Here is a 22,477-nt window from a genome sequence, read left to right on the forward strand (position 1 = left end):
CCCTGCCTGCCTCTCACAGTTGTTCTCACTGTGCTTCCACCGCAGCTTGGCCGAGGCTGCAGGACTTCATCTGGGCAGGGATGCACGGCCACTCCTTGGGGCACCGGGGGCTCGGTGCCATGGGAAGCTGCCACCTTCCTTGGCCCCAGCGTAGCCTGATAATTCTCCATCAGCAACGTGTGCCAAGCTGACACCATTGCGTTAAGCAGAAAGTATGTAACGTAGGACAGAGACCATCATTTTGAGCTTGAGAAGGAAAGTCCTGCCTTTAATTTGAAATAAAACATACAGACTAAGGTTATCAAGATAGCCTCGTTAGCCACCTACAACTTTACTATTAAAATTTGACTTTTTTTAGTCTTGTAATGATTTCAATCTGTAGTTCACATCAAAGCAGGTGAGCTCTCACTACCTAATGACTTTCTGGTGACACGTGTCTTGGCCACCTCACAGCCATACGTGTCAGCAGGCGAGCGTAAGCTCTCTTCAGGCTTCCAGACCGACTTTTAACACAGCCACGTGGTTCAAACAGGCACACAAAAGTGGGAATGTTTTTTCCTTTCCAGCTCTTGTATGGCAATTAGTACTTCAGAGCGGCAGAAATGCCCAAGCAATGGTAAGCCACTGCTTTTCAAAGCAGGAACTCTTGCTCCTCTGGTATTATTCTATTAAAACAACTTTACTTCTCTGCAAGCAAGTGCCCAATATAAGTGTAATTGTATTGTGTGATGGATGCTGGCTGAGTACAACAGTGACAGATGCATGCTGAAACTGTGTGAAAATTTTTGCAGCCAAAGCAAAACTGGCAAATGTTTGGCTTTCCTCCAGCTTAGCTCGCGGGTGCACGGTATCTGACGATTTAACTGCAATGTTTACAGCACTGAAAAGCAGTTCTAGGCATGGTTCTTGTCAGCAGTGCGGAGCAGAAAGCATCTCTTATTTTGTTGACCTGTGCTGCCCCTCAAGTCTTAGAAACCCTCTTTTATTTTTATTTTTCCCCACTCTGCCCTCGTCATACTTTTAGTCAAATGCTTAAGCAGGATGGAAAAGCCCTCTGCTTTGATCCCTTTGAAAGAGCACAGCTGTATAAAGTATTGGGCACTTTAATCCCAGAACTTTTTTTTTGCACATAAATAGTGAGAAGTCACCTCTTGTATCTTCTCATCACCTCTTCAGAAATGCTTTTTTTTCTCCACAAACATTCACTTGCATCACAGGACAGCTATCAAGCATGACTGAAAAACATATTGTAAAGGAAAATGATGTGATAAAAAAAAATTCTCTCCTAGCTGCAAAGATGAGGAGCAAAGGAGCAGAAGGTTCTGACCACCCTTTTGCATGGTGCCCTTCTCCTGCGGCACGTGCGGTAAGCGTGACTTCACACAATGGCATCTGTCCCAAGGTCACCTTCATCTGCTTGCTTTCCCTTGGGGGGGGCAGGAAGGGAGCTTCCCACTTCTGTGCAGTTCTGCAGTTGTGTGTCTTTGTCTGCATATTAAATACTAATTAAACCAGGCATAGGGAGGGTACTAGCCATAAATCATCGCTAATACAGCCCGCTCTCTGGCTTTTGTGGGGGGCACAATGATGGTCTGGCGTAGCGGGTGGGTGGCCACACCTGCTCCAGGTGCGGCTTTGCCATTTGCTGTCAAGAGTAATCAAAGGTCTATAAACAGCCTGAACTAGAATTTTGCTAATGTTTATACAAATTAAAATCTTGCAGATACTGGGCTCCTATGCTGTCTTCTGCTGCCCATGGCCCTTCCTCTTGCTCCTGCTGCCCTGTCTGGCACCCCAGCCATGGATGGAAGCAGGGGCAGTGCTGTTGGGAGGTTTGATGTGAAGGTGACTGACCAAAAGCAATTTTGCCCAAGTGCTCACTTTCCTGCCCATGAACAGGAGCCTGCGAGCCTGCCCACAGTCACCAGGGCAGTGCCGCAGGGACCTGGGGGAGAAAACCTCTAAACAGGGAAAGAACAGTAGTAGGAATGGCAGGACAAACCAAAGCATCGATACCTTCATGACCATTTCTCACCATCCCCACCGTTCCTGGTGTTTGCACTATTTCTGCCCTTAAGATCACAAATGACATACGCAACCAAAACAGTGTCTCCAGTCTTCCCATTCTGACCCAGAAGGTGAAGCAGAAGTGCATTCATGCTGTGCCAATGTTGGTGCACCCCTGCAGAGAGCTGAGGCAGCCACCATGGTTCTGTCCTGTGGTCCAGAAATAACCAGAAAGCAGAGATGCAAACCAACCTCTCCATGCTGCATGGGCAAGAGGGTGACAGTCCTCTTGGAAAGGCAGGCAGAGGTGGTACAGACAGCAGGAACCCTCCTAGGAGCATGTTTTCATAGCGATCCCTCTGGGAATTACGGAGCCACAAGGTGCATGAGGTTCGTTCCTATGGGACGGCCCTGGGATATCATGCACTTTGGGCCATACCTACCCAGAGGTGCTTAGGCAGTATGTTTATGGAAGCTTATAAGTGTTATACTAATACCCAGCATAAAGATAAAATGAAGACACGATAGGCGATTTTGTTAATTGAACTATATACACAAGTCAACTTCAATGGAAATGATAAGCCAGAATTGGCCACATTAAATAGTCATTTTCCTTTACATCCTTTTTTCGGTGGCATCCTTAGAACAGAATGACGTCTTTTGGTGCATTTTCAATGGGTCTTTCCTGTTCTTTCTTCTTAGAATATCTTGCGTGGTCATAGAAATATATGATGATGATAGAAGCAATGTTCAGAAAAATGATGAGCAGCATGATCCAATATGAATATCCATAAGTGTGTACAGATTTGGTGTGTGTCTGCAGAAAAGAAAAACATCCATTGGCCAGTTCTACAGACAGGCCGTTTTCCTCTATGCTCACGGGAAAAAGTATCATGACTGTAAGAATGAAGATTCCTAGAAGACATAAATACAAATGTTAGAGGTTAAAGTGTAGTACTGGTTACGTAGCTACTTGTAAATAGTCAAATTGTTTAGAATACCTGGACTAAGACAAGGATTAATCTAATATTTTCCATTAGCAAAATGTGAGGGCATTTAAAGAGCTTTTGTCCCGTCCAATAGTATCTGCCAGGTGTTTTGACATTGGCAGCTTTATCTTCTGCTAAAATTAATGGATTCTGACTGTGTGTTCTTAGAGCAGGCCATTTAATATAATTTTTCTCCCTGAATTTAGTGCTGATGAGTATAATATATTTGCCCATTGGTTCATTTGCAGAATGCTTATTTGATATGAGCCCAAATTCCTGGGGTGTGCAGTATCACAACTGGATAAAAACCTGAGCAACATGGTCTGCATTCAGGGCTAGCCCAGCTTTCTTCAAGAGCTTAGACTTAGAAACCTTGTGTCCTTTCCAGCACAAATTATTCAATGACTCTGTGATGAGCCAAAATGAGATGTCTTATTAGATTTGTATCTGTTTCCTATAGCCTGAATGGAAGTGGAGTCTGGTTACTTTGACATTTAGCTAAATAATGCTTTTACATCTCTTCTTTCACAGTGCTAATGGAGGTATAACCTCTAAACACCAGTGAAAGTATTTCTATTCCTTCCCTCTAGGTACACCATCCTACACAGGTCCACGCTGAAACAGGTTCAGGTTTTGCTTTTCAGGACACTGGTAGGAGAATTAGGAACCCTCAAGATAGACTCAAACATCAAATCATGCATGATTTTTCATAAAAACACGCCCATGGCAAACTAGACTTCCAGGTCATAGCACTTACAGGGCTGTAAAAAGTAATCGCGATCATCAGTCAACATGAGGGTTGACTTTCTCACTAGTATTTATCTTGGCAAGCCCATGGTCCTTTCATTTCAGGTCAAAGCTTGCAGATTCAGTGGGTGCTGGGCTCAGGAAATGAACAACTTTGTCATGTGATGAGACAACGATCTCCTTGTCTCCGAAGCTGAGTAATTGTCTAACCTAGGCTTTTGCTCACTTTTGTTACCATGTTTCAGGGCATCCGCAGCTGTTCTGGCATCTGTCTTTGTGGGGGGATCTTAGCTACGGCTGGAGAAAAGGGGGATGGGTTCACCCCCCCACACCTGTTCTCGCTGTGATTAAGACTACATTCGTCTACAGGATGCCCTTTCCACCAAGGTCCGGTTTTGGCAAAGCTTGCAGTGTGTGTCCCCAGGAAAGCAGGATGCTGCTGGGGACACGGCTGAAGGGAGAGCAAGCTGCCGGGGGAGATCTGAAAACCTTTTGAAGGACAAAACGTCCATGCTGAAGTACTCTGTAATCAGATGCCTTTAAAGAAAAAATTTCCAAGTACAAACCTATTATTAGAGGCGTGCACAATCCCCTTAAGACAGACAGAGTGTGAGAGCTGCAGTCCTTACCGGAGCAGGACGAGGAGGGTAGGACGGTGCGCTGGGAGCGCACAGCTCAAGCCTGCCAGGTAAACCAGGGGTTACACCTCCAGGGAGCTGCTGGACACAGTTCAGGTCTCTAACGACTCAGCCTTTCTACCATGATTTTTTTTTTTTTTTCTGCTTAGGGAATGTTAAAAATATATTTTGATCTGTGAAAGGGTTTTTTTTTGAGGAGGAAATAAATTTTGCTGTGACTCAGTCCTCCTAACTGCTGCCTCCCCATGCTCATGCTGTTGTGCATGTATTTGATTCAACACATTTTTTGGAGATCAACTAGAGTCTATCGTACAGATTAGACCTTAGAGGCCTAATTTGGTAAGTAGGTAACCTAGCAACAAATATGCTACAAATACCATAAAATAGTAACGTAAGGTCTTAAAGAGGTTACAAATGGCACTGAATCATACCCAGTGCATACTTATCTGTTACGGTTTCACTCTGTATTTGTCAGCTTACCCCCTGCTTCTCAATATGCATCACACATAAAACGATGCTACACCTTTGGGGGCATTTCCATTTTTGCACCAGTGAATCCAGACTCCCACTAATTGATGGTATTGCTTCAAGTAAATAATATTATTTTACTGGTACTTAAAAGATAGTTTTCAGGTATCCTAGCAGTTAAAAACCAAAACCAACTGCACAGAATATTTTTCCAAGTGTTTCCTTTTACACTTATACATTCCTTAATCTTGGAATTAATGAGAATACATAGTATTCATCTGTATGCTGGTCAGCATGCGACACATTACTCACCGCACAAGGAATTCCAGGTGTAGATTCCAGTGGCTCCCAAAAACGTCTGGTAGGGATTACTGACAGCATTAGTGCAGGTAAATCCAGAACTCAGAAGGGAACTCAGTAAACCGAGAACCAGAATCACAATAATCGCAGTGATCATGCTTTTTGCCTTGGTGTTGCTCAGGTTATCTGCAACTGAAATACAGCGGCTCAGCATCAATAACCAACCTTCCCACCTCAGTCTGGTGGCCTTGGACCGCCTCATGACTTACTGACATGGCTGTAATTAAGAGCTAATAACCAGAGATTTGGCTGATCTGTAGAGATCAGGATGTAGAAGGTACAGTAGGTTTCGACACAGCACACGAACCCAAATCCAAAATGCGGTGACAGTACATTAGGCTGAAATAAGTGCATAAGTAAACTTCTCTTCCTTAATAATTCTGTAAATATTTCCTCTCAACATGGCCAGGCAGAAATTTTATGCCTAAATCAGTTCAGAAAACGAGGCGTTCCTCTGCCCATTGTTTCTGAGATGTCTGGTAACTTCCACAGGTGCCTATTTAAAACTTGGCTCCAATTGTAGATGAGTTCCTCTTAATATAGCAGCAACCCCCCTCATCTGGAATAAATTCCACAGAGGGAACAGCTTCCAAAAGTCCAGCAAAGCCATTAGCCTGGCAGGGGCAGGTGCAGGTAGGACTGCCGTAGCTGAGCACAGGCACTCACGCACGGCCAAGGCATGGTTGTGCTGGTCTTCATATCCTGACTAGACCTATCTCCACATCCCGCAGAAAAAAAAAAAAAAAAATTGGCAGAGGCAGTACTTGCTCCCTTCTTTTAAAAGAAAGGAGCAACTCCTGCTTTGTTTTCACCGGGAGGACGGGTGCCTGGGGTGCTGTGACTCCCGAGGAGCTGCGCTTCATGCTCCGCGCTGCTGGCCCTGGGCTCGGGGAGGGGACGAACGCGGGCTCCCGCGCTGCCGGCTCTGCTCTCGGGCTCTGCTCCCCAGGTCTCCACTCCTAAGGCCGTGTGACAAGTTGCTGAGCATCCTGGCACCTCTCCTTTTTGCTCCAGCTTACTACGGTTGGTACCCAGATTGTTGCTTGCTGTGCTTTCTGCAGCTATGTGTGCGGCTGGCCATGTAGGCATGGCACATATACTCAACCCCTTCAGGACTGTCGTAAATTTTATTGTTTTTGCCTAAATCCTTCTAGTTATTTGATATCTTGTTTATAATAAAAGACAAAAATTTGAATGCAATACACTCCAAGTGTAATTGCAGTATAGCTGTGTTGAAACACAATATTTTCCTCCTTTCAATTTAAAGATTGAAAAGGCAGCTATAATGTGCCTGTGGGTGCCTTACCCTATAACAAATACAACAAAAATGTTTTCAAGCTCTGTTGAAATGGGTGTTGTGATAGACAGCCATCTGTAGGAAAACTTCCTTTCTGTGCTGCTTTTAATACAGAGCCATTACTGCAAAGTATTCAGTTAGTGCATAAATTGGAGAAACCATAGCAGAAAAAATAGTAAAAAACCTCATAAAAAGAAAATAAATGTAATAAAAACAGCTATTGGAAATAAATGAAAAGGAGAGCTTCTCTCGCATTTTATATAAGATTCCTGGTAGAACTTAATTTCTGTTTGAGGAAATGGCAGGTAAGGATGTGTTACAGAAATCAGTTGTAAATTCTTAAGTAAATCTCCTGGAAGAATAGGAAAGACAGGCATTCTGGAGCCATCACTCCGTTAAGTGGAAGTGAGCACGCTGCCGTTGTACCGTGCACTTGTGCTGAAGCAGCCTGGCTGCTGGGGCATTTCTTATTTCAAGAAATAAGTCTGCAGCCGAATCAGACAGGTTTGTGTAATTTCCCTCTGGCAGCCTCACCTAATTTTATCCCTTCAAACATCTCCATAATTGACTGGCTACACCTATTGCACCCTCTAATTGATCTTGTTTATCTCTGACAGTGATCCACAGTTTAGGGGATGTAATTTTGTAAGACTCTACCTGTTGTAAGCATGCCTGCAACAGCACAAGACTAAAGGTTTTAAATCAAATGCTGCTTTCATGGCAGTATTATTTTTTTCTCAATAAAGCAGCCTGCAAACTGAAGGAATCTATAGTAGCTGATCTATTTGAATGGGATCGATAGTAATCCACAGCTGGATAACCTGTGCATCAGCGTAAAATAACCTAATTCCAGAATGAAAGCAGATGTTTTTGTCTTTGCCAGGTCTCTCCTTAATTTCCTGTATCTTTTTTTTTTTTTTTTTTCATCTTTAGCTCTTGTATGGTTGGATAGAATTTCTCAGACTTTTACTGACCTGCACATGAATGACGTCCAGCTGCCAGCCTGGAGGTCTTCCCTAAGCAGTGCTGAGCTGGCACTCAAGCACTTTTACGAGGTCTACGATTACTTACAACACATGCTGAATTATTCATTACAAAATCCAGTCAAATGAAAAAACTACAGTAGAGTTCAACTTAGCTTTCTACTTTTCAGAAGATCCCATAACACATCTGGAAACTGATGATCAAGGAGTTCCGGCAATTTTCAAGCATTTGTCATGTATTTTAAAAGTTAGAACGTTAATGGATTCCTCTCTGCTATAGCAAATTTCAAAGACTTCCTTGCATGCCACTGCCCGTGCTGGCTGCCAGCAGCCCGGTGAACCCTGACGTTACGGGACTCTGGGCATGCCTCTTCCTGCACCTTGCTCATAATCTTTTACGTGTTTGACTTGGAAACAAGCAAAGCTGTAAACAAAGTTTTGTTTTGTTTTGTTTTTTTTAAAAAAGCTCTTTTACAAACTATTATGTTCATAGGTGGTTCCCTTCAAAGACAAATCATTAAAAAAGCTAGTGAAGACTCTAAGAACTTAAGTTATTTAGTAACTTTTACGTTCTACCAGGTCATACAGCTCATCCACAGAGCTTCCCAAGTAGCTGTGTTGATTTATTGCTCTATTCAGGTTGCCCTGACTAGGCAGTTCACACACTGTGCACTTGCAGAAACCATATTTCTTTGTTTGTCTCTCATCTTTAAACTCAGAAATTTCTTTTAATGTTGGGGTTTCCAAAAGAGTAAGTTTGTAAAGGCTTTTGATAATCGGCTTTTGTATGGCCATTAATAGAAGCCAACCTGGGCTATTGCTGACAAGTAATTTAGATCATCTTTGATTTACTCTTTCATTATTTCCATTCGCCTTTTCTCACACCCAAACATAATGATACCATTTGAGAAACACACTCAGGGTGTGCAGCAGAGATCCCCAGCCAGGGCACACTTGCTCAACAGCAGTGATTTAAAAGGATGCTTATAACTCTTCTTACTGGTGTCTGAAATATTGGAGTGGAGGAAAGCACAGAACTTCATTTCTCCATAGCACAAGCGATCCATTTACTTAAGGATATCATCGAAGGAAAGACATCTACTATCTTAGAAAGACCTGACTATTTGAATTTAAAACTAGTATGCATGAAATTCTGATGAAGTATTTTTCCTATTTCAAGCATGTACGGAATCATACTTCATATAAAATGTGACAATCGTGCTTACTATAGAGCTTAAGATTTAATTTAAAATCAGTTCACTTCACCCTGGATATATGCCCCACTGAACTAGTGAGGGATGTGGGCAAACCCATAGTCAGACTATTCATAAAGCACATTTTTTAGCAGCTGTTGAAAGTAACTAGCAACTCCTGGAGCTCACTTGTTCATCCCTGGATGGCTGGTACGTGAGAATTGAGATAAGATACTGTAAATGGTAAGCACAAAAACCTAAATCAGGTGGGGGTAAACCACTACCTCTACTGCCACCGAAATACATGTAGATCACGCAAAGAACTGAAATCCTTTACTGAAGCAAGAGTTTTGGGAACACTTGTCATTAATTCTAATTAAGATCTATCTGATGGTAGTGCCCAGGCCCTGGGACTGGGTTGTGTCAGCTGCTGTGCAGACAAAGGCAAGGCACATGCCCCAGATTCCTGCCAGACTGCCTCCTTGCCCTGCAATCAGCGCCCCGTGGGTGGGCTTCTGGTTTCTCACAAATCAGCAAAAGTCTGCCCACGTGGCGCAAGGTTTGGGGCTTGAGCCAACTGGCATGGAGAGATAGAACCATATATCAACTCCTTCTATAAATGCATACTTACTCTTCTGAAAATTACTTTGGTTATTCTGATAGGACTGTCAATAAATTGGCTTCAATGACTTGTGATTTTGCATTTGTTATGCAATGATCTCAATATGTGCGGTACGTTTTGCTGGGAAAGCTGCTGTCTTCAGGTTTTTCATTACGGTGTGGATATTTTAACTGGTTTGCGTGATAGAGCTTAGCCACCCTGGGAATTTGGGTGCCTGTTTGCACAGATAGAATTTCTGTATTAAATTAAGCTGGGAAAGAGCTAGGAGGTGGGAGCTATGTGCAGCCTTAGGTTTGCTGTGCTCTACCCTGATAGCTTCTGCGTGATGGGACATCTTACAACAGCCTATGGAAAAAAAAAAGTACATTTCATGTTTCAAAATGTTTTCACCTACTCTTCCAAATTTTCATTACTTTTCTCTTGAATGGCTTTTTTCACTTTCACGTGTATATCAGCATTATTGCTTTGAACTTGGTGAGACAGCAAGATACATAAAATGAGGGCAAATCCTTGATCCTTGCCACAGCTTTCAGGCTTATCTACCTTTGGGCTTTGTAAATGCTTTTCTTCACATTGGTAGAGCTACTTGGGCACAGAGTGAAGTAAATCTTTTGCTGAACTGTGTGAAACTGGTATCGAGTCTGTGGTTTGTACTCAGTACGCATGATTTCTGTTTCTGTTTTGCTTCTCATAGTAGGATTTGTCATGCTTAACTTTCTCCAAGGTTGCTCTCAGTAAAACCCCTTCTGCTTTTTTCCTTGTTTTTTAAGTTTGTATTTTTCCCGTGTAGCATCTCTCCTCCCTTATCTCTCCACTTTTCTGTCCTTAATTATTTAACAATTTTTATTCTTTTTCTTCTGTCATAATTCTACGATTGAGGGTAAATAGCAAGAATTGAAGATGCACAAAAAGTAAGATCTGTTGCAAATCCACCTAAGAGACAGTTTAGTTGTAATCTACTGGATGGTTGCTGAAATGTTATTCTAATAATCTTGTTTCCAAATCTCATCCCAGGGTATTTTTGAAAAGTCGTGATGATAAGGAGTCACCTGAAAACTGTGTGTTAGGTGGAGGAACAAAGTCCTTATAAAAAGACAACAAACTACACTGTAAATCCATACTTCACAGTCTAGCATAAGGAAAAAAGACATGAGCAAGCATAAGTTTTGCAAATACTAATCAAATGGTTAAGTTTGATAATATAATACTTCAAGCTGGAATGAGGTGCTTTCAGAGGAAGAAATAAAAGGAATAATGCGTAGGTCCAGCACACATATAAGCACTGTATCTATCTAAATTATTGTTTTACGTGTTTTGTTCTTTTCCCTTCAGCAGCCTCATAAAGCCTTCTATAAAAATGATGCTAGTTTGATAGTGGGTGGCAAAATGTTTTAAGTCAAATAATTTTAAATCAAATGATGAAGTTAAAAAAAAATATCCTAGGTGGTGACTAAGCTTTTTACTCCTTTAATAAAATGGTGAGCATTCCTTTTCTGTTCCTCACGGAAACCTCCTGAAAATTAAAATCAATTTTACATAAAATTCTTATTTTGTATTTTCCTCTCGTTCCAAGGCATAGGCTGAGATCACTGGTAATTAGAAGTTGATGTTGGCAAGAATGCTGCAGCATTTCTGTGCTTTCTGGGGGTTTTATTTTATACCGCTTAAATCCCCAGACTGGTTTATAGTTATTCCTGTTCCCTCTATAAGTATTACAGTCAGGGATGGACAGAAGAATGAGCCGTGGTTCCTACTTCCATCACCTACAGGAGCAAGAGGACTCCATCCATTTCCAGGCATAACACCACTCACCTTGGAAAGTCTTTTCTGAAATCTGGAGTCCCACATCAACGAACTGTTCGCAGGTACCACTAAAAAGTCCGTAGGTGAGGCTTATGGTCACGCTGGAGTTTGTGCCAGAAAAGCGAATCTCGCTACTCATCCAGTGCTGGGTTGCCAGCACAACACAAATCATCACAAAAGAGCAAAGGCAGGTAAAAAAAGCGGATGTAAATGTGGCTGTTTTTCTTCTGGATGGCATTTTGTCAGACAGAGACTTTCCACAGTTTCAGGGTATTTTCTCTTTAGTCCAGCTTTGCATGAGGTTGTTTCCTCCTCCTCGCTACGTGGAATCTGCTCCCCGTGCTAGCAGGTCACCCTGGTAAACAGCAGCGGTAATAAAAATGTAAAACAACTGAACTTTGGTCTGGTGAAAAGGTATTGCCACAGTTACAACCAAACTAGCCTGGCACAGGCCGGTAGGGACCGTCAGCAGATGATTTACGATTGCCTTGCCAGGCCATAGCTCTTCACAGCTCTGGAGACATCTAGACACGGGTTGCCAGCTCGCCTTATGGCTCTCTGGGAGATTTTTTTTACTCCCTGACAAAATTTTCTGGCCTGTTCTTGCTTTTCTTCTCAAAAGGCTGATAACCAGGCTGGAATCTCTCTCATCTATATCTGATGTGTAAAGAATAATGAAATGCTCCTTCTCTGTTCAAATTCCCAGCTTGCTCAACAGCTACCCAACCATCTCTTTTGTGACCTCTTCTGAATTCTTCATGCTCTTTGTGAAAACGCTGGGTTGGTCTTGGCTTGTGGGAGGTGGTGGCAAGGAGGTTCTATCTACTGTCAATAGATTATTTTCTAAGGAAGAGCCATAATTCTTAATGAAACTTCACATATCATCACACAATAACGCCTTCCCTTTTTCTGACCTTTTTTTTTTAGAAAATGAGGAAACAAATACCTTGAATAGAGATTTGTTTCAAGGAAGTAGTGGGTATATAAAGGGAGCAATACTGAAGAAAATCTGTTCTGGACTATAAAGCAAGAGAATATATTATTTTTTTCTGCCCAGATTGACCTAAACAAAGACAAAACCCAGTTACAACATGATATCAAACACAACATACATTGTTTAGTAATCACATTGAAGCCAAATTTTTAGAATTTGAGGTAAACTAGGCAGCAGGGTCCCCATTTTGTTTGTGTGAAATCTAAGATGTAAATTAATAATCTATTGTCAGGATAAAGTAACATTGATTCTATTTGCTTTTATTTCTGTTAATTATAATGTCATTATTCCATGTTACACTGAACCTATGCTTCTGGGTCATCCAGAGGTTTTTTTATTAACATTGAGAAAGCAGCCTGTTTTAACAGTGCTGCTAAATAAACCTGTTGCCGGCTTCTTAAAGCTTGGCTGGTTTGTACTGTAAAGACATTGAGAGATTAGTCTTATGAATTTGAAATGACAAAGAATTACTTGGGAGGAGAAAACACCTGTTCTGTAATGCAGTGTTATTATACTGTGATTCTTCCAGTGTTATGATTTCTTGAATCAAAACTTTAAAGCAACAATCACATTTGAAATCAATGTATTTTATTTCCAGTCTTTTATGCAATGTGGTCTTGTATTATTATTATTTTTTAATTATATGGGACTTTAATGATACTTTTGAAGTCATTGCTTTTAAGAATTTATACATTTTATTCATAAAGAATTTATGCGCTTCATACATGTAATTAACATAAGTAACATAGTGGAAATCAGTCAGTATACGATTGAAGCACTGAAGAGCAAAGGTGCTTCAGCTCTTTTAAAGAAGTAAGAAACAAGAGACCTGCCACTCATTTTCTGTCCAGTATTCCAGTTACATTTTAACCACAGCAATACGGGTAAGCTTTATCAGACTGATCCAGCTCTACAGGTTTATTAATCCAGCAGTTCTATTCCCCATTTAGTTGCACAGAAAGAACATAGTCCAAGTATTTACAGCCCAAGGATATTTTTTCATAAACTTTGGTAAAAATCTGCCTGTCAGTCAGCCCTGTGCTGTCAGCTGTGCCACATGTACCCTGCAAAATACATTTAAAAATATATATATTTCACACTTGATACTTGGTATTAATTTCGAGGGAATAAATTTTCAGCTGCTGCTAAGTGGTCCTCCTTTGGTAGGCTTGAGAGAACCAAATTTAAATGAACTGAGGACCCACACTTTTATAAACGCCAAGTAACAGAGACTCAGAGCTGCAGCAGATAGCCTGTAGTTCCTTTCTAAGCAATCTTATTCAATTATATACCGTTTTCAGTGACTCAGCTCAAATTTTTGTGGCTGCAATCATTGAAACTCTCTCAAGGCCAGGGGAATTGCCCTGTAAATGAGACTGTAATTTGCCGTTTTCTTCCCTGTCACCTTGAAGTTATTCTGTTCTCTGCTGATGGTACAATTCCTTGTGTGTTTTTTTCTTACAGCTACCTAAAAAAGCATGATATAACTTGTAATGAAAACTGTAGTTTGGCATGACACACCTCATCACCTGAGAGGAAAAAAAAAAAACACCAAACAAAAAATTGGTTTCCTCCGACTCAGAAAATATTTCCCCATCAGCAGCTTACTGACTCTGTTCTGCTAATAGACTCAGCCCTGCACAAGTCAAACAGAAAAATCAGAGTAATTCATTATGAATCAGATGGACAGCAAAGCAAGTTGGAATTCTTTGCTACATAAAATTATGTATCACGATGTATTTTTAAAGGTCGAGTTATGTGAGTATTTCTCTTCTGTTTATGTACAAGTTAGTTTGCTTTAAGTAGTTAGATATGTAAAATTATAAAATGAAAGCTTTTAATTGCAAACATTTCATATACATGTATTTTTCTTTCATGTGGAAAAAAAAAAGATCATATAGGGTTTATTGCTTTGTCCACAGCTCCAGACAGATGCCATCGCCCAACGGGATGCCATCGCCCAAGGGCTGCCTTTGCCCAAGGGGTGCCATCGCCCAAAGGGATGCCTTCACCCAAGGGATGCCATCGCCCAAGGAGTGCCTTCGCCCAAGGGATGCCTTCGCCCAAGGGATGCCATCGCCCAAGGGATGCCATCGCCCAAAGGATGCCATCGCCCAAGGGGTGCCATCGCCCAAGGGATGCCATCGCCCAAGGGGTGCCATCTCGCAGCTGCAGCAGGCAGGGTCCGGGGGCTTGCTCCCAGCTGGCTCACCGGTATGTGTGCTCAACTGCACTCAGCAGCAACTGGGAAAGTTCAAGGTGAAGCCACTGCAAATTATCTTCTGTTCTGCTGCCACTGCAATGTTTAGTAACAGCTACTGGTCTTTTTAAAAAATCCATATTTAGTTAAAATCTTTCATTTAAAAAACAACTGACAGGTGCCCAGGTGATTTAGCAGTGTGGTTGGCAGGCAGCTGCGCTGGTATTTGTGATTTTCCTTGGACACTGCCTTTGTGGTACACAGTTGTATTTCACACAAGGCTTTCACAACCTTTTTATTTTTTATTTTACATTTTTCATGGCTAATTGCGTAGGAGCTCAGCATCAAGATCCTCGAGCTCCACTTCATCCCAAATGGAGTTGATAAGGCAGACTTATGCATAGCATTGCAGGATCGGGCCACACATTACCAGTGTTGCCTTGGCCTCTTCTAAGATGGATAAAACGTAATTGAAACAAATTATTATAAATGTACTGTAGAATACTAAGAATGGGATTGATTTTTTTTTTCCCCTCTGGTATCTTGGCCGCCAGCATTCTGAGAGGTGACAGAAAGAGGCATTTGTTTATGCCTTTTGGATTGGGTGGGGGAAGTCAGATAAAGCATCATGAATTTCATTGTAGCTGGAGATGAAAAATTTGAAGCTCAACTGAATGGCAAAATTATTGCAAGAACTTTTTGGAAAACTGAGAGGGAATGTGATCACAACAATTTTTGTGTATCCATACCCAGTGCTGCTGTGGGGTGGAGTTGTACTATTCCATTGTCTGCTTTCATTCTTCTCTTGCTCTGACCTTTCTTACAGCACTATTGAAAGAAAAACCAAACATGTTTTAAGTGTTGTTTGGATTTCTTCCCAGAAAATGACTAAATCTTCTCAGCTGAGAACTCCATCACTAGATAGTTATTGATTTCTGAGCTCTGAGGCTGGAGTGTATTGGTTGGTATCGGAGTGACAGCCACCAGCCCCTCCCGAGCAGCATCCCATCAGCAGGAACAGTGACTGCTGGTTTCCATCTAAAAGAAAGAAAAGCAGAAGATGCCAGTGCCACCACACTGGTATCAATGCAAACGCGATGAGCAAACCCCTGTTTTAAAATGATTGCCTGCTGCAAGAGCATCCCTCAGTTCTACCATCTGAGTAAGCCAGCTGGTGTCTGTTCTGGTATCGTGAGGCACAACCTGTGCTACTCTAGAATATATTTACAGTACAACTGTGTTTTCTACGCAGTCGTCATGGCCAAATATGCCTGATCTTGGTAGCAGAGGAAAAGCCACGTTCAGCATCTCCTCTGCTTGCTAGGAGTGCCCCTTGCCCCAACGGGAACACCACTGGCCTTGCGTGGTGGCTGCAGGGGCAGCTCCCTGGAACTGCCTTTTCTCGAAGATTTTGAGATTCTGAAATTAGCCAGCATTGGTATTTTTTATTCTTTTTTTATTATTATTTTTTATTCTTGGTAAGAAATTAATTCTTCCAATGGAACGTTTATCTTCTAAAACTTCTCAGGCCACACATGCCAAGGCAGGTGAAGGAGAGCTCACAGCTCACGGAACGTCTGACTTCTCGCTCATCCTGTTTCTCTCCATTTCCAAGCTGTAAAATACCTGTGTGGGGGGGAGCTGAACAGAACAGCATAGGCCATTCTGGTAAAAATAAGTAGTTTTAAAATAAACTTTTGAAATTAGAGAAGTTTACCATTTTTCTTTAAACCCGAATGCCAGTGACTGCAGTTACCAAAACAGCTGAGCACCACTGAAGCCTCTAAGATGTCCAAGGGTATCTTTTCTCCATACCCCAAAATATGACTTGCAAAACTTTAAAGGAATGTGTTTAGGTGCTAAAAAGCTGCTGTCATTCATGGCTTGAATAGTGCAAGTTGAGCGGTCAAGTACAGTTTGTTGAAGAGTGTGTGTGGGGGAAAAGCCTTCTGGCACTGTGAGAAGCAGAAAATACAGCTTTTGCAGTATTTTCAATTTAATAAAACTGGCTTTGAAGCTGCTTGAAAGTTTGTAATGTTTAGAACAAACCCTGGAGGTGGAGGTGGAGAGAAGAGCTGGCAAGGCAGGCTTTCATTTACTGCAGTTTCTGTAACAAGTATAAAGATATGTAGTCTTGAATACTTAAATATATTCCTAGATACTCATAATTTTTGATCCCAAATGTAAAAATCTAAGAGAAATACCTCTTTGAAGTCATTAAGTTAGCTACCGCTACGATGCTATGTACTCTCATGCTTTTGCCCAATTATCTGTACTTTAAAGAGCTTGTCTATATTTTTAAGCTGAGATATATTTGTAGTTACAGAAATCACGCACCTGTATCTGTTATTTGCTGCACTGCCTCTGATTTTCTAATTTCTTAAGTACATTTGCGATTTGTGTTCCAGTGAACCAGTAAAAAGACAGACCCACCACGCTGCTACCAAGGGCATAGGGGCCATTTGTCAGTCAGTGTGGAAGCCTTGTAAATATTTGGGGAGCTTTTGTCTAAGGGAAGTGGTAGGTTATACTCGGTATTGTATGCTTTAAAATACATTTTCAGTGTTCTAATGTTGCCTATCCTTTCATATATATCTTGAGCTTGAAGCAGAGAAGACACTTTCTGTAGCAGAGCGTAGCCAAGCGACTGTAACTGTTCATGAGGAAGTTTCCACCACTTCTACTGGAACAGTGTTACTTCCCCAGTGCGAAACAAGGGATGCAGGTGTCGGGTCCTGCCAGAAGCTGTCGGCGGTCCTGCAGCATCTCCAGCAAACTGGAAGCAAGGGTGAAATGGTTGCCAAAGAGCTGACATTTCTGAGAATGTATTTGATTTGTGATGGAAAGAGAAGGAAAGACAGATGACCAGTGGACTGTGAGACGGACAAAGAAAAGCCACTGTTGGAGCTCTACTGGGCTAAACACGCAGACATCTACCCATTATTATTTTTGCTACAGCATTTCAGTCTTCCAATTTCTTACATTTATTTTCTGATGAAGCAAGTAAGCTCTGTTAATGTGACTTAATTGCTTCAAATCCCATAGCAGCTTCAGTTTTCCACCCCCTCCCCTTTCTTACCAGCATAAATTCTATTCAGACCTTGTCTGGAAAACACTGAAAATGGGTTTAAAACCGCTTCATTCTTCAGCTCCCCAGCTCCTAGTCTCTGTGGAGTACTATTCTAGTTTTCTGAATAAAGCACTATATCAGAGAACATCATACCACGTTGTTTTTCTCTAGCCAACAACTGAAGATAAAATCAGCCTTGGGCTTCCTCGCTCCTGTTGGCGCCAGCTCATTGCTGTATCCTGAAACACACCAGCGGCATAAACCCGGGCTTAGAAGTATCCTGGACACGGCTGCAAGGAAGCAGGGCTAGGAGCACTGACATGCATTAGCAAGGCTAAATGTTCGTCATCCTGTGTCAATAGTTGTATTTAGGACTCGAGTATAGCGTGCTGGGGCAGGAAAGACTGCCTGAAGCTTCTTTCACAACTATACTTTGGCATTGTACAATTTATTTAGATATTCCCTTTACCTACAGAAAATCTTGTTCCCCCAGATAACTTTATTAATAGCTACAATGTGCATTTTCTTTGGTTATTGTACGACTTGGCTTCACATTTCTTTCTTGTGACTAACTAATTTTGGAAACACGGTATACTAGTACTCTTAATTTCTGCACTCATAGAAAAAGTGGTAGTTTTATCTGACATGTATAATAATGCCATTTTTTTTATTGCTTGGATATAAGCAGTCATTTAAATTAATACACAATTTCTTGCAAATGGTTACTAGCAAGAAAACTGCTGACTTGCAGTCATTTGATCTACGAACATGTTCATTAAAACCAAACGCCTTCCTGGTACCATGCCCATTTGCACTGCCATATCTGCTGAAAAATTTTAGCAGTCTACGAAAGTGCTGTTTCCTAGTCAACACGATGCCAAAGGGATGTAATTAGGCTCTGATTAAGTTTTCCGCAGAAGACACAAATATTCACAGATGTTCTAATATTTTGTTTCGATGGTCTTTTCATACAATCCCTAATTGTCTGACGTCCTTGGGTGCACTTAAAATAACACGGTGTGCGCGGCCATGGGTCTGACAGTAACATATGGTGGGATCTCTCCTGGAGGGGAGATGTCATCTGCAGGGAGACTTTCCTTGCTTGGCGAGAGGTGCCATCCTGGGGCTGGAGACAAAAGATAGGAAGACGTGCCTTCAGACTCCCTGATTCTTGCCTTTCGGTAATCCCCTCGTCCCTGTCCTACTTTCCAGCCTGACAGTTTCTGTTCTGGGTTTCACTGGCCTGATTCACCGGCCCCGCGGTGGCTTCCCCGGAGGGGCAGGCGAGGCCCCAGCGCCCGCACCTTGCCGGTGGGTTGAGCAGCCAGGGGCAGGGTCCCGGGGGACAGGCTGGTCCCGACAGGCCTGGCAGATCGCTCCCGGCTGCGCCAGGCCGGTGATCCCGGGACGGGAGGCCGCCAGCCTCCGCTTGCTGCCCCGGGCGGGTGGGCACCCGGCGCCCGGCACTCACGCCCGGCCCCGGCGCCGCCTCGGCCGAGCGAGGGAAGGGGCAGACGCTGCCGCCACGCACGGGTAGCAGCGCGGCTGGCTCGCGGGCTTTGGCGGGGTCGCCGCCACCGCCGGGGCAGGCAGCGCAGCCCAAGTCCCGTTTGAAACCCCGGTGTGAAGCGCCCGCCGGCCGACCGGCACGCTCCCGGCCCGAGGGGCCCCGCCGGCGGCAGGGCCCGGGGGACCGACCCCGCCGGAGCCGCGGCTGGGCGCGGGGGTCCCCTCCGGAGCCTGGCCCCGGCCCCGCTGCCGATGCGGGCGTTGTCCGCCAGGCGGCTCCGCGCCCGCCGCCGCGGCGCCCGGAGGAGGAGGCGGCGGCGGCGGCGGAGGGAAATTTCCTGCCTGGCTGCCGCCGCCTCTGCCCGCCGCCTCGGGCCGCAGCGCGCCTGGGCGTCCCGCGGCCGCCGCCGCTGCGCGGGGGCGCCGAGGGGCCCGCCGAGCCGGGGAGGGGAGCGGAGCGGAGCCGCGGAGGTGAGCGGAGCCGGGTCCCGGCGCGGCGGAGGGCGGGGAGGACGGGAGCCGCCGGCCGCGGGGCAGCGGGCAGGGGCGGCGGGCGGGGGCCGCCGCGGACGTCGGCAGGTGCCGGCGGCGGGGGACGGGGCGGGCAGGTGCGGGGGCAGCCCGGTGCCCGGCGGCGGGGGGCGGCCAGGCCGTCCCTGGGTGCGCGCCAGGAAGCGGCCGGGGCTTGCGTGCGCCTTGCCGCGGGGCTTCGGGCCGGCCCTGGCCGCCCGCGCTGCCGCCCGGCGCTGCGCTCGCCCTACGGGGGTGTCGCCGAGGCGGGCGGCGACGCGGCTGTCCTTTCCTCCGTGGGGTGCCCGTCCTCGGGGATTACCGCCGTGCTGGGGAGGCCGGAGGGATGGGCGCGCTCCCGAGGGAGCCGAGAGGCCGGTGCGCACCCCGGGGTTGAGGCGCGGGGGCCGGGGGCCGCCGTGCCGAGGGGCTGTGACGCCGGCCGGCGTGTCGGGGCGATGCGGGACGCAGAGGCGCTGGCGGGGGCTGGGGCCGGCCCCGCGCTGCCCCGCTGACAGGCACCCCGGGTAACTCGCCCCACGCCGGCCGGGGAGCGGCGTGGCTGGGCTGCCCGGCGCCCCCCCAGCCCCCAGGATGGGGCGGCAGGGGAACCTGAGCGTTACGAAGCCATTTAACTGCCGCCCGCACAGCCGCGCCGCGGCCCTCCGGCTCCCCTGCCGCGAGCGGGGCTGGGGGCGCACGCAGCGCTCGGGTGCGGGACCCGCCGGCTGAGGGGCTGGCGGGGCCCGGGACGAACTGTTTTCCTCTCCCCTGGGCAAGGCCAGCGTTGTTAAACCCTGCGTGTGCCCGCTGTGCTCGTTCATGGTTGGCGGTCACGCCGCTGGCAGCGCGGCGCCCCGCGGAGCCGCTGCGGGTGCTGCCGCCCGGGCAGCCCCGTCTCGGGGGGCCGCGCTCCCGGCTCCCCCGGGCCCCGCCGGGCGAAGCGCCTGGTAATTGGAGGTAGGTGTAAATCCTGCAGCTGGTGGAAAACTTTGTATTTGCTTGTACGGGCTGGTGGGGAGAAAGCAAATAAGGCTTTCACAGAAAAAAAAAAAATATCCAATTTATTATCTCCAAAAATAAAGGTCTTGTGGTTTTTCCCCTCCCTGCTTATGGTTGAGTTTAAAATCCTGGGAAAAATAATGGCAAACCTCACAGAGATACTGTCAAAACATCTTTTAATTGTTTCCCATCATTAGAGGTTTTTTTTCACTTTAATCGTGAGTTGTAGAAAGGGTTAATGGATATTTGCTGTGAGATAAAGCAGTGTTTTTTAATTAGAAAAGGGTGTCTCAATATTTTTTTTTTTTTTACTTTTGTGTGAGGTTCCTCTCCTTCTGGCTTATTTCCATAGAGTGAGGTGCTTTGCTGTGTGTTCAGCTTCTAAATCGCCACCTGTGTCTGATCTGTGTGGGGTAGAGCCTGCGGAGTCAAGACATGACGTTGCTTATTGAGCTTTTTTCCTAAGATGTTGTAAGCTCTATGAGAAGACCTGGAAAGTAGGAATAAAGAGGCAGAGAATTGATAATTATGTCTTATGCGCAGGGTAATCTTGGTTTCTGTGCATGTTGTGCGTTAGGGCTTATTTAAAAAAAAAAAAAAAAAGACATTTGATGAAAATTAACGACATTCAGCTGGAAACTCAATGTCATTTAAAAGAGATTTCTATGTGGATATAATGTACTCTCCTTGTCCAGGAGGCTCAGGAAGTTCCCAGTTAGCTGTGCTGGGCAGCAGATGAAACCATTTAAGTCATGATATGGGGAGATGCAGGTGGTCTGGTGGCACCCGCCTCACCTTGTTCTTGCCTGAGGTGGAAGTTGGGCCTTGAGGAGAAGAGTCCCTAAGGCAGGTGACGATCTCTAATTGCTGTTGATGGCACTGGGGAGGCTTGTGGGGCAGCCTGCTTCTGCCTCGTGCTTGGGGGTAGCGCTTGAGGGAAGTGTGGGGGTAAGGGTGGGGGTGGGACAAGCAGAGACCATCTGGCTGAGGTCTCCAAGAGCAGCAGGACTGTGCTGGTGTGGATGCAGACATCGTGGGGCTGGGGGGCCTCTCCATCAGGGGCAGTGAAGGCACTTAAGCTAAAAACGTTTTTCTCCAGTGACCAAATCAGTTGTTTTAGAAATGTCCAGAAGAACGGAAAGAAAATTATGTGAGAAACAAGATGGTGTGAGTGTAGCGTTTGATTCTTTTAATTTGCTCAGTCTTTGCTCACAAATAAAATAATTACATAGGAGCTGTGTTACACCAGCCATCGTTGCTGTGCTTTGCCTAACATACTCTGTATTCCTTAAATACGTTTAATATATTCTTCCAAGTAAAAGATAAAAACGGAACTTCTAGCTTAAAAGCTTCCTATGCCCCTAACGCCTTTAATGAAAGCAGACATCTTGTATACCTCAAATCAGTGTGATGATGCTGGTTGGACTACAGTAAATTAACCTCAGCCTGCTGAGGTTATAAATAAAGTTGGAAATTTTAGCCCATTTTGCTTCTAGTGCACTTCTGTATCTTGCTGTGCCTCCTCTTTTCCACTTCATATGTTTATCTGTCGTCTTGCTCAATCGAGGTTTTTTATCTGTAGGAGTTAAGGGTTGACCTCTGTCAGGAGAGCTGTCTTGAATACCTGTTTTCCTTGGTCTTATTTTTATAGAATCACAGAATCATTGAGGTTGGAAAAGACCTTTAAGATCAAGTCCAGCTGTTAACCCAGCACTGCCAAGTCCACCACTAAACCATGCCTCTAAGCACCACATCTACGTGTTTTTTAAGCACTTCCAGGGATGGTGATTCCACCATGGTTTTTTTCCCTCACCCTTCACTGCATTCTCAGCTCCTGGGCCATATGGCCCTGGGTGATGTCAGAATTGCACCATGTGGACTGAAATTATGGGAAGCTAGAAGATGGTGGTTCGAGGTCGGTGTAAGACCTTCCTCTTCTGCACAGGTTTTCAAGAAGCTGAAGTGGAGGACAGAGCTGTGGTGCACGTGTTGCACAGGTTAAGTGGGCTCATGCATATTCCCAGCTGGAAGGTGACAGCGGTGGCTTATGGGGATTTGAAGTTTGTGTTTTCTTGCTGGTTTTCA

At 44.9% G+C, this 22,477-nt stretch overlaps 3 protein-coding genes across 3 annotated transcripts in view; 1 reads left to right on the top strand and 2 right to left on the bottom strand.

Moving 5' to 3' along the window:
- Positions 1-405: 405 nt before the first annotated feature.
- Positions 406-11,424, bottom strand: CLRN3 (clarin 3). Its single transcript, XM_040606697.1, has 3 exons — positions 11,117-11,424; positions 5,162-5,341; positions 406-2,922 (listed from the first exon to the last, which is right to left on the bottom strand). The coding sequence occupies exons 1-3, from the start codon at positions 11,343-11,345 to the stop codon at positions 2,648-2,650; spliced, it is 684 nt and encodes a 227-aa protein (XP_040462631.1). The 5' UTR covers positions 11,346-11,424; the 3' UTR covers positions 406-2,647.
- A 4,443-nt stretch (positions 11,425-15,867) lies between these two features.
- LOC121093829 (basic salivary proline-rich protein 1-like) lies at positions 15,868-20,214 on the bottom strand. The gene is made up of 2 exons (XM_040606708.1): positions 19,267-20,214; positions 15,868-15,927 (listed from the first exon to the last, which is right to left on the bottom strand). The coding sequence occupies exons 1-2, from the start codon at positions 20,212-20,214 to the stop codon at positions 15,868-15,870; spliced, it is 1,008 nt and encodes a 335-aa protein (XP_040462642.1).
- Positions 19,298-22,477, top strand: part of PTPRE (protein tyrosine phosphatase receptor type E) — a 109,019-nt gene continuing 105,839 nt past the window's right edge. Inside the window, exon 1 of the mRNA XM_040606249.1 lies at positions 19,298-19,351. The gene's annotated coding sequence lies outside the window, so the exon portion shown is untranslated. The remainder of the gene's footprint in view (positions 19,352-22,477) is intronic.

Source organism: Falco naumanni, chromosome 9, assembly GCF_017639655.2.
Source record: "Falco naumanni isolate bFalNau1 chromosome 9, bFalNau1.pat, whole genome shotgun sequence".
Taxonomy (NCBI): Eukaryota; Metazoa; Chordata; class Aves; order Falconiformes; family Falconidae; genus Falco; species Falco naumanni.